This window comes from Phascolarctos cinereus, unplaced genomic scaffold (assembly GCF_003287225.1).
Source record: "Phascolarctos cinereus isolate Bilbo 61053 unplaced genomic scaffold, phaCin_HiC Scaffold_726;HRSCAF=1367, whole genome shotgun sequence".
Classification (NCBI taxonomy): Eukaryota; Metazoa; Chordata; class Mammalia; order Diprotodontia; family Phascolarctidae; genus Phascolarctos; species Phascolarctos cinereus.
This window is the reverse complement of record NW_027556098.1, coordinates 299,303,320-299,316,074: the sequence shown is the minus strand read 5'-3', so window position 1 is coordinate 299,316,074 and position 12,755 is coordinate 299,303,320. Positions and strand designations below refer to the sequence as shown.

General features: G+C 35.0%; 1 protein-coding gene across 1 annotated transcript in view; it reads left to right on the top strand.

Moving 5' to 3' along the window:
* Positions 1 to 12,755, top strand: part of ALKBH8 (alkB homolog 8, tRNA methyltransferase) — a 50,728-nt gene that overhangs the window by 4,442 nt on the left and 33,531 nt on the right. Inside the window, exons 2-6 of the mRNA XM_020996179.2 lie at positions 723 to 858; positions 4,417 to 4,654; positions 7,459 to 7,590; positions 9,615 to 9,710; positions 12,293 to 12,397. Coding sequence (XP_020851838.1) covers positions 723 to 858; positions 4,417 to 4,654; positions 7,459 to 7,590; positions 9,615 to 9,710; positions 12,293 to 12,397 — 707 coding nt within the window. The remainder of the gene's footprint in view (positions 1 to 722; positions 859 to 4,416; positions 4,655 to 7,458; positions 7,591 to 9,614; positions 9,711 to 12,292; positions 12,398 to 12,755) is intronic.

The window sequence follows — 12,755 nt, the reverse complement described above, 5'->3', positions numbered from 1 at the left end:
ATCTTTCCATGCGTCTCTGTATTTATCATATTCATAGTTTCTTATAACACAGTAATAATATTCTATTATAATCATGTAGTATTCATAAGTGTGTTTAGCCACCCCCCAATTGATGAGTATTTACTTTATTTCCATGTCTTTGCTACCACAAAAAAAAATACTGTTATAAATATTTCAGGTTCCATATTTTTAACACAGATGTTTTCTTGTCAATATTGTGCGGTTGGGAATCTGGGCTTAAATTCTAAGGAATCAGAGGAACCCAGGGAACAGTGGAGATATGGATGGAAAGTGCAAGGTACAAGGCAGGAATAGCATTTTTAAAAATTGCGCTTTGGTGAGATTAGGTGGAAAATGCTGTCCACATCCAGAGAAAGAACTGATGGAATCGGAATGCAAATTGAAGCATACTATTTTCACTTTATTTTTTTTCATGGTTTTTTCTTTTTGCAAACTAAATTTTTTTTTATGAACTGTTTCTTTCACAACATAACTAATATGGAAATGTTTTACATGATTGCACATATATAACCTATATCAAATTGTGTACCATTTCAGGGAGGGGGGAGGGAACAGATGGAGGAAGAAAATTTGGAATTCAAAATTTTATGAAAAAAAGAATATTAAACATTGTCCAAACATTTCATTGAAAAAATAAAATACCATTAAAGAAGAAAAAATTGTGCTTTGAAGATAAATATTCCATTCACGTTTTTCTGCAGTGCCAGCATGGACAACAGCAACCAAAGTCATCCAAAACTTAGTAAAACTGAGAAGAAATTCTTGAGGAAACAAATCAAAGCCAGACACACTCTGCTGAGACATGAAGGCATCGAAAGTGTATCCCATGCCACTGAGGTGACTCAAAACTTTTATTATCATTTGATTGTAAATGTAATTGCCATGCTACTTTCAAATATTAATGCATATTAATAGCCTCTTTAGGTGAAATAGGTTTGAGGAGATATCTTACTTCATTTACACTTTAGGGTTATTTAACATTCTGCTTGGGACCATATCATGATCATATATAGTTGTATAATCATATTTAATTCAGCCATATCAATTCCTATTGCTTTTGTTGGATAGCTGGAGGAAGCTTATGTTGTAGGACATAGTATCACTTAGGAGACTAGAAAAAACCTGGAGTCTAGTTCCTACTCTGTCACTTTAAGCTGTGAGGGGGCAAATTAACTAATATTTCTGAACTTCAGTTTCCTTACCTTTAAAATGAGAATATCTATCTTGATCAAGTAAAACACTATATATTAATAACTGATAATAATTCATGTGTATAGTGCTTTAGTATTTGCAGAGCACCTTCCAACAACCCTGGGAGGTAGGTGATGCAATTATGTTTAGCTTCATTTTACCCATTATGAAATGGAACCTTTGTGAGGGTAAGTGACTGGTAAGTGGCTGAATTGGGCTTTGAACCCTGGTCTCCTGACTCCAATTCTAGACCTCTTTCCATTATGCTATATTGCCTCAAAAAGATTACAAATATAACATGGTATTATTATTGTTCATTGTTTCAGTTTTGGTCTATTCTGAACCGTAATGAGGACACTCCTAATAAAGTTAAAACAAACATATGAGTAGAAAACATGGTTGACATTATTTATTGAGAGGCAATATGACTTCTGGCAGATAAGAGGTCTAGCATAGAAACTGAATATTAATGACAGGAGAATTTAAAGGAAATTTCTGATTAAGAGGATGGAAATAAGATGACAGATTAAGTGACTTTTAAATAAAGAATTAGTGCATAAGTATATTTGAGATATTCAAAGAAGTTCAAAGATATTTAGCCATTTGCCCTTCCTCTCTCTGCCCCTCAGCCTCCATCAATGGCACTGTCTGTTTCTCCTGACATTGCTGCTGAGGTAACCAAAGGATTAAATGGGCGCCCCACCTGACATGCTGCAGGGCCATGCTTTTTATTTTCCCTTTACAAGAACCATTCAACATAGTAGTAAGAAAAGAGATGAGAAGAGAGGAGTTTAAGAGATTCTTAAACTGTATTTGAGATTCCTCTGGCTTTGTTTGCCAGCCTTGATCAAACTGCAGGTGACACCTGAAGAGTGAGATTACATTGGAACCTCTTTACTTTATGTGTGAAGCTTTTCTGTGATAAGTAAACTGTACTCTAGCCCCTGCAGTCTTTCCTGGATGCTTAGATCTTTTTTTTTATAATTTCTTAGCATTTAACAGATTTCCCTTCAACTTTTTGGCTTACGGACCATGACAAAACAAGACTTTATAGACCTGATCTCCCACATGCCTTTGACTCTAGGAGGAAAAAAAAAATTGTTGATCTTTTATTTGGCTTAAAAAACAATTAAATTTTGAATATCTAGGGGAAAAAAATCTTCATTTTTGTACATTTTGACAACAATTCACATTCTCTGGAAAATGTATTTTTCAAACATTAACTCATTATTTTATGATTTGGCTCATAGGATCATTAACTAGAAGAGAGTTGAGTGGTCATTTAGTCCATTTAGTCCCTTATTTTACAGATAATGAAAATTAGTCCTAGAATGGTTAATTGATTTGCCCATGGTCATCCAGATAATAAGTGGCAGAGCTGGGTTTTGAACCCAGATCTTCTAACTTTTGAACCATTGCTCTAACTTTTGGACTGATCTACAGATGATTTAGAGAAGACCTTTAAAGGAAACCAGTGGTCTTGAGGATATTCTTTGAGAACTACCATAGAGATAAGTGAAGTACTATGAACATATTAGGTGCTCCATAAATATTTTGTGTTCAGAGAAAAATCATTCAAGCTCTCAAGTTTTAAACCAAATTTTCTGGATTTTATAAAAGATTGCATTTTCAGAAAAATAACTCTTTTCAGATTATATCTGAAAAATATTTATATGTAGATTTTACAATTAAAGATGAAACAGTGGCTAATGTTGAGATGAGTTTGTTATCTTTTGGCTAAAACTAAAAGTTAAGGTTAGGTTTGTCAGAGAAAGTGTAGGAGAGGAACAGTGACTTGAAGTATTAATATGAAATCTCTAGCTAACACCTGAAGGGTTAAAATGCAGAAAGAAGAATAAGATAAGAAAAGAAAGAAGCTCTCCTCATTCCTGCCTTGTTCTTTTTTTTCTTATACACTTTGTTTCTGTCTTTTTTTTTCCCCAAAGGAAACAATTTGGAACCTTGGCAATCATCAGCTCTTCTAGCCTCAGAGCCTATCTACCTCTCAATCTCTCTGTCTCTCTTTCTCTAACACTATCTCTCTCTTTGTCATACACACACACACACACACACACACACACACACACACACAGACAGACACACGTAAGTTTGCTCTTAAGGCTATCCTGAAATTCATACCACTACTTGCCTTGTAGTGCAGTCTTACAATAACCATCTTATAATGAGGTCTTTTTGGCAGGTTATAGATTCAACTTTCTTTATTAATGAAGTCCAGAAAGGACCCATATTAAATATATGAAATTGAATTCTAGTCCAAAGTATTTATTGTTATAGCAAGATTCCTGTGTGTGTGTGGATGGGATGGGAGCATGGGGTCGGCCTTGAGAGATTTTCTACTTTACTTTTGTTGTCATCAAGTTTCATTCTTTAAAGTTTAATGGCAGAGACCTATATTTCTCTACTTGTTTTTGTTTCTGAAGGTCTGGTGAATCACAAACTAATCTTATCCTTGATGAAATGCTTGTTTCTGCTGTGTTTCAATATTCTTAGAAGTAGTAGATGATAAAGTAAAGGTTTTGTATGATGCAGACCAGACAGCAGATTTTTCTCTGTTCAAGAACTTTGGCCATGAGACCAAAAGGATGTGTCATCAGAAGAAAAATACAAAGAAGAGAAAAAAATCTCCGTGAATAAAGTTCAGTACAAGGCAGCAAAAAAAAAAAATCACATATGCTGAAAGTTCTGTGCCTCCTAGATGATGTATGTCACTTATAGAAAACTTTGTCTGAAAAGGATTTTGTGAGGCTTTACATTGGCTAATTTAGCTAGCTTGGTGTTGGACAAATTTTTACATGTGTTTCCTCTTAAATAGAACCTATAATTAATGCTACGTTGGAGTGTAATTTTAAAAAACTCAGTTATTCTTAGAAATAATGTAAAATAGTTGTGTTAGGATGCCTTAGTGTGATTATATTAAATTGATATTTATAGTTAATAAGCATGATCTATATTTTGAATTAGGGCTGGTGTGTACGTTTTACTTTTTCAAAAAACAGTGTATACACTAAGTTGATATTTGCTATGGACACAAAGTATCAAATTAATTGTATTTTGGGCTTTTATATAAAATTATTAAACCAATTAATCATTGAATAATTATAAAACAATACTCATTTTTTCCTTTAGGATAAACAAATGAATTTTGATTGCTAATGTCTCTTTTTTTTGTTTTGTTTTAATTAGAACCTTGTCGTTGCCAATGGAGGTTTGGGTAATGGTGTGAGTAGAACCCAGCTGCTTAGGATATTAGAGAGATGTGGATCGGTGGAAGCACTCTTAATGCCACCTAACAAACCCTATTCCTTTGTGAGATATAGGACCAAAGAGGAATCCAAAAAGGCCTATGTAACCCTCAATGGAAAGGAAATGGTAGATGACTTGGGACAAAATATCATTCTGTACTTAAACTTTGTGGAAAAAGGTATTTTATTTGTTTATTCTCTGAGGACAATTCTTGATTTTGCCTTAGTTCATGTTCTTTTTTAACAATTGGACTCATAAAATGAGGATTAGTTAAATAACAGGCCTATTTAGCCACTGGAGCAGCTAGGTGGCACAGTGGATAGAGTGCTAGGCTTGGAGTCATCTTCCTGAGTTCAAATCTGGCCTCATACATTTACTGGTGTGTGACCCTGGGCAAGTCACTTAACCCTGTTTGCCTCAGTTTCCTCACTTATAAAATGAGCTGTAGGAGGAAATGACAAACCACTCTAATATCTTGCTAAGAAAACTCTAAAAATGAGGTCATGAAGAGTTGGATACAACTGAACAATAATGAACAACATTTAGCCACTGGTCCTATCGATAGTACAAATATGTCCAATTGATAAATATTAAATCATCATGGGATTCATAGTGCTGACCGTGGTGCTTAATCACCTAAGGTCATTTTGAGATTCAAATTTATTGTTGAGGATCACCCTCCATGGCTCTCTGCTTAAACTTGGGAAATGAAAGGAACTTTATATTTACTTGTCCTCCCAGGGCAGAATTTAATAGATCAAATTTACGTTGCTTCAAAATGTGTTTCAAAAGGAAATTTTAAAGGATTATTTTTAGAGAATGTTTTTGTGTTTAAAAAAATATCTTGTACTTCATCTCTGCCTAGTTAGAAAATTTTTCCAGTTTTAAATCCATGGCTTAAATTTAGACCTCTCCTCCCTATCCTTGATTAAATTATGTCTCAGTTTTATATGTCTCTAATCAATTTTAAGAAATTAAAGTTAGGAAACAAGTTTTCATTAGAAAGCTAAATACTGACCCTGTCATTTCCTGTCACTTTTTCTTTCTTCTCTATTAAGGACACATTAAAAAGTAGCCTAGAGTAAGTGAATTTAGGAGCTTTTTCTTCTCTGAAATGCAGTAATAGAGTCTGCCAAATTTCCAAAGCTACTGCACTCACATTTATAAACTTGTGACTTTGTGAATGAGAATAGAACAAAATCAAAATTGTTTTGGTACTTGTCAGTAGTGAATACCCACTGAACTGCAAATTCTTGAAGTGTGTTTATTTTTTCTACTATTTCATAGAGAAATGGAAATTTTATTTAAGCATACAGTTGATTTATGTTTTGTTCAAAGAACTAATACTAAGCCCGATTTTATCTTTAAATGGAAGCCATTCACAGGGCTTTATCTATATGTCATTTGTACAACACACCACAGTATTTAAATTAGTGGACTTGTATTGATAAAATACAATTAAATCTTATTAAGGTTTATAACTTATAGCTTACATTTTTACATAGTACTTTATCCTCCCAAGGTACTTTCTATCTGTTCCTTTCAGTTCTACAACAAGCATTTATTAAACACCTACCCTATGTAAGACACTGTGCTATGCCCTAGGGCTATAAAGACAAAGCAAGGAATGGATTACCCCTAAAATGTTTATGTTCTACTGGGAAGACAGATTATTTAGACAAAAATGTAAATGCAAGGCAACTTGAGGAGGGTAAGTACTAGCAACTGTGGGCACTAGAAAAATATCTCTTTTCTATTCTTATAATGACGAGGTGAGGTACACAGTGCTAGTGTTTTCCCTGTGCTTAAGATGAGGAAACAGACTTGAAGAGTTAAGTGACTTGCCCAAACTCATATAACCATGAAGGTGATGATGATGATGATGATGATGATGATTAGCTAATATTTATATGAGGCTTTAAGGTTTGTAAAGTGCGTTACATATTCTCATTTGATCCTCACAACAACCCTATAAGGTAGGTACTATTATCCTTATTTTACAGATGAGGAAACTGAGGCACAGAGAGGTCAAGTGACTTTTCCCAGAGCCACACAACTAGTAAGGGTCTGAGGCAGGAACCCCCAAGTCCCGCACTCTGTCCACTGTGTCACCTCGCTGTCTAACTAGTAAGGAACAGCTGGACTGGAATCTAGGTCTTCTGGTCTAGAGTCTACTGCTGTTTTCACTGTACCAGCTTGTGATTGCATGAATTTGAATATACCACATGTCTTTGAAAGTATTCTAGCCTCTAGCAGACTTTTTTTTTTTTGTTAATCTCCTAATATTTTTAAGGGGCAGCTAGGTGTCACAGTGGAGAGAATTCCAGGCCTGGAGTCAGGAAGACTCAGGAAATGGCAAAGAAAACCCTAAATGGGGTTATGAAGAGTTGGACATGACTGAAAAAAAAAATTGAATAATAAAAAATACTTTTAAGCATGGGTTTCCCTGTACTTGTTTTCTGTACCTGCATTCTAATCAGTATTGCAGTTATATTTGGAGCCGTTTGGAAGATATTATGGAAAATTTCTCTTTTGTTATTATCAGTTTCTTAAAGTAATGTTTTAGTTTTCGTTTTCTGTAGTTGACTATAACTTAGTGTCCAGTGTCCTAGAAAAAGTAACCATACATTAAGACTCCTGCATGGAATGACTAGAGCATTTGATATTTCATTTAAAGAGGCATGTTGTTGGACATTTCAAAAATCTGATAAACGTTTCTTGTGCGAGATTTGAAAAAGTGATTTAATCATGATTAAATACAAAGCTAAGTAGGAGGCTGTTTCCTTTGTTACTGATGATGACAGTGGGCAAAACTCATTATATTACTTCTTAATTTTTGCTTTTGCATTTTTCAAATGTAATTTATAAGTGGGTCAGTTTTTATATTCTATAAGTGATATTTAGGTAATTTATGACTTAGAGTATGGATATATGGATGGAATTACTATTTTGTATGCAATTATTTTAATCTTATTTCTCTAGTGCATTGGGAAGATCTCAGGCCTCCAGTATTACCTCCAGGCCTCATGATCGTGGAAGAAATTGTCTCTCCTGAGGATGAGAAAATGTTATTGGAAAGTATTGATTGGGCCGACAATTCTGTTGGTCAGAATGGTAAGTGAAAGTTATGGATATCAAGTCTTCTCAATCTCAAGTGATCGTCTTAACGTGCTTTTTTGTTTCTCTGTCACTCTGATTGATACATGTTTTCAGTGGCATGGGTTCTTCAGTACAGCTTACTACCTTGTTGTGACTTCTCATCTTATACCGGGGTTGCCTGGGCCTTTCCATAAATCCCCTGTGGAGGATTCACACATATTCCTTTGGTATCTTGGGGATACCAGTGTAGTGTTCTGTCTATCTGTTGGTATTCCCCATTCTCTCTAAATGGCTGATCTCCCTCTTTTTCTAGTTATACAGGTCCTGGATGATATATTTTACACCTCTTCTCAAATACCAGTTGTCTAGTAACCTGCTACAACCTAATTACGTCTACCTTGTTTCTAGGGTCCTTTGGGTTACTTATGCTTGGGATCTGTCTGAGATCTTAGTATTCCATGATTTATGGCTGTTTGGCAGCACTGGGGGAATATTAGTTTTAAAAGAGATGGTCCTTTGCAGCAAGGAGCAATTTGGGGTTATTAAAAATAACTTGCAATCTTCCTCAATTCAGTTCAGTTCAATCATTCTCCTCCTACTTAATTCCAGAGCCAGATAATTTTCCATCTATAGTACTTGTCTAAGCTATATACAGAGGAAGAGACAGTATGATGTGTGTGTATACAGTATATCTGGGTATATACATACATATTAACCACACACACACACACAAACACCACACGTACATGTATATACACACGTATATGTAAATATGTGATGTGATATATGGCATGATATGTATGTATTGTTTACCTTAGAAATCTGACTGATATTTTGTAGCAGCTTACAGATGACTGAGTTCCTGGGGACTGTGTTAGCTCTAGCAGGTTCTCACAAGGTAGAAAGGTATCAAATACTGACTCAGTGATGGATTCTATGCTTGTTATCTAGTAATTAGCCTAGCTAAGTTTGGTGAGGTTCATAGCCAGGTTGGCCATGGAGTGATAAATTGTTTTGGCCACAATAGCATACACACATGAATGCATATGTGACCATCGACACACACGTACATGCAAACAGACACACAGTCACCCACTCAGCTAGATGAGGTACTCTGCCTAATGTGCCTTTTTCATTCATTTTGTTTTTATAATGTTGATGTTTAAAGCAAATTTTTTTTTCGGCAAGGCTATCAAGGTTAAGTAACTTGGCCGAGGTCACACAGCTAGTGAGTATCATGTGTCTGAGGCCAGATTTGAACTCAGGTCCTTCTGACTCCAGGGCCAGTGCTCTATCCATTGCGCCACCTACCTGCCACAAGCAATATATTTTTAAAATTATTATGGATTTCACTGAGGAGGCTTTAGAACATTCTGGGGCTCTCTGCAATTTAATGCAATGTCATCTGCAAATACAAACATTTGGAGGAACTAATGTATTTGTCCATGTCATAAGTCCCAGGCAGGATCTCGACCAAAGAAGGACTTCCAGCTGATGGCAGACTTCTCAAAGGGCTCTTGTTCTTTCATAACTCAATTCTGAGTTATTCTTAGTATTCATATTTTTTTCAGAGTTAAGCAAATTATACTAATAATACTTTGTCACTATGGTGCAGATTTCTTATAAGAACTAGGAAGACTGTTCTCTCATCATTTCTTATAGTTAGAACCTCAGCTATTTCAAACTCTCTTTTTCAGTTTTAAAAATCTAATACCACTTTCTTTAAATCAGTAACGCTCTGAGTGCTCTCTCAGATTTAAAACTCTCCAGTTCATTAGTAGCGATGTGAGTGATAGGATAGTATTTAAACCAGCCATTGGGTGAAATCTTAATTGTTACAATTTTAGATTTGAAGAAACACTAGATACAAAAGCAGGATATTTGGTTAATTGTGTTGAATTTGTCAGCAGAAAGAGTTGTTTGCAAATACTGCAGCTTCCTCTATAATTCTTGCATAGTGGTGACTTTGAAGCATATAAAAAGGCTAAGCATTTTTTCCCCAAAGAAATCACTTCTTTTTCTTTTACTCTTTTTTACAGCTCAGAAATCTCTAAAACATAGAAGAGTAAAGCATTATGGGTATGAATTTCGCTATGATAACAACAATGTAGAGAAGGACAAACCATTACCTGGAGGTAAGATATTGTTAATAGATATTGGAGCCAATTTCAGTGTAATATGCACTATAGGAAATAAGGTCTCTTGTAATAACTGCATCCTAGTTGAGGGGAGGCTAGTTACTTTGTTATTAGTGGCATTTGAAAACAACTGTGAAAATTTGCTACTCATGGCCACAGTGAAGCAAAGATGGTGCCGTTTGATTGTGTGTGGTATGACCAGAGATTTGGAATGGAAATTCAAGACTCACCTCATTAAAGTCAAAAACTGAAGATGTTTATAGTTTATCATTGAAATCATTGTAAGATACAGTGGATAGAGTGTTGGATGTGGAGTTAGGATGACCTGGGTTCAAATCCTGCCTGTGAGCTTTATAGCCATGGGCAAATCAGTAAACCCAGTTGGTCAACAAGTCTTTATTAAGTGCTTACTACGTGCCAGATGCTGAGCTAGCACTAGGAATACAAAAGTAAGCAAAAAGAAAAACAGTCTTTCCCCTCCAGGAGCTTGTGTTCTCATGGGGAAGACAACACATTTTACATGTTGAAATTGAAAAAGGTTGTGTGGTAGGAAGTGGGGGGAGGTAAAAGGAGAAGAAGGTGAGGCAGTTAGATGATGCAGCAGGTAGAATGCTGGGCTTGAAGTCAGGAAGAACTGAGTTCAAATCCAGCCTCAAACACTAGCTCTGTGACCCTGGGCAAGTCACTTAACCCCCTTTTGCCTCTAATTGTATTCCTAGCACCTAGCTCTGTGCCTGGTACATAGTATGCACTTAATAAATGTTGATTGAATTGGATTTGATTAGAAGAAGGTACATGGCTTGGAGGCATGAAGAGATGTCTGGAGCATGATGGAGAAGTTTGGAGGAGCAGAATCTGATGGAAAATGAAATCACTAGATCTCTCTGAGCCTCAGTTTTCTCATTTAGAAAATCAGAGGATTGAACTAGATGATCTTTACGTCTTTGATCCTATGATGCTGTAAGCTGTGCACATTATTTAAGTGGGATTCAAAAGAAAGGAGGAAGCACCATAATATATCAGAAAGAATACTGGGCCTTTAGGGGTCAGGGCAGCTAGGTTCTGGTCCCAGAAGATTTTCTGTTAAGTAGCTGTATGACATTGGACTCTGGACTTTCTAGTCTTTTTTTTTTAAATTAATTTATTTGTAGTTTTGAACATTCACTTCTATAAGATTTTGAATTTTAGAATTTCTCTTCCTCCCACTCCTCTCCCTCCCCACCCCCCAAGATGGCATGCAATCTGATATAGGCTCTACTTATACATTCATATTAAGCATATTTTCGTATTAGTCATAATGTAAAGAACAATTAGAACTAATGGGAGGAACCATGGAGAATGAAGCAATAAAACAAAACAACAAAGGAAAAGGAGAGCAAATAGTATGCTTCCATCTGCATTCAGACTCCATAGTTCTTTCTCTGGATGTGACTAGCAATTTCTATCAGGAGTCTTTTGGAATTGTCTTAGATTCTTGCATTGCTGAGAAGAGATAAGTCTATCAAAGTCAGTCATTGCACAACATGGCTGTTACTGTGTACAATGTTCTCCTGGTTCTGCTCATTTCACTCAGCACCATATAAGTCTTTCCAGGTTTTTTCGAAGTCTGCATGCTTATCATTTCTTATGGGACAGTAGTATCCCATTACATTCATATACCACAACTTGTTTAGCCATTCCCCAATCGATGGGCATCGCCTCAATTTCCAATTCTTTGCCACTACAAAAAGAATTGTTATAAATATTTTTGTACGTGTGGGTTGGACTTTCTAGTCTTCATTTTTCAAATGAGAGGTTTGGACTGTCTTCCACCTCTCAAATTTTGTGATTCCATATGCTTTGGATAGTTTCTTCAACTGAATATGAAATTCTTCAAAATTGAGAGGAAGAAAGAAAAACCAAGAGACAAGTTTTGTGATTGAAATCCTCTGCCTTCTGTTTCTCTTCACCCCCAAGAATGATTAGTATTGATTTGGTAACAAAAGAAATACCTTGCACCAGAACTTTACTTTTACTGCAATCTTTTTGAATTTTTAGTATTTTATTTCATAAAACAACATATTATAAATAATAAATAAAATATTAAATATTATTAATAAAATAATAATATTAAATAAATAAAATATTAGAGAGTCACCTTGAAGTTGTAAAAAGACAGAGAGACTGGGAGTCAGGAAAACCCAGGTTCAAGTTCTGTCCTTGATATATGCTGGCCATGTGTATAAATTATAATCTGTATTGGTGGAGGGAAATTCCACAGCAATGAAATTACAGATCTAGACTCCCAAAAATGTATCACTGGGTTTTTTTAAGTTATGCTCTGATTTGACCTATTATTTCATCACTTCTGGAGACTTGTTTTATAAAATGCAAAAATTCTTAGTCATTCTTGAATTTTACTCTAAAATCTTATGCAGCAACCAAAAAAATTATAAAATTTAAAAAATACTTGGTATTTTGTGGGAGGTATGAGTAGTTTGTGTTATGGATTAGCTGTTAGATTGGTTATGGATTTAGCTGTTAGATTTAGAATAAAACATTTCTAGTCTGCTGTTTTATACTTATAATTTTAACTGCAGGTCTTCCTGATATTTGTAACAGTATTTTAGAGAAGTGTTTGAAGGAAGGACACATTAAATATATCCCTGATCAGTTGACAATAAATCAGTATGAACCTGGGCAGGGTGAGTACTTCTTCTGAAAATTCCAAAGCCCATATTTCATTTTTAAAAAGTAACAGAAATAACCCTGAAGAATATAATGTCTTATTAATACTACTTGTTTTTACAATACTTGCCTCATAAATTATTACTGTTTTGCTGTTACTAATTACTTCTGCTTGACCTTGGTCCAATAGAAATAGTCTAGACTCTGTATGGAACTTTTCTTTAAAATATTGGTGATTCTGTTAAAAAATAGTTGTCTGGAACTCTTTTCCTCTCCTGTTTCCATTAGAGAAATAAAAAAAAATTGTCTAAAATGTGAGAAAAGGAAGAAATGAATAATTAATTGAAAAAGATGAGCTCAAAAGGGAAGTGAACA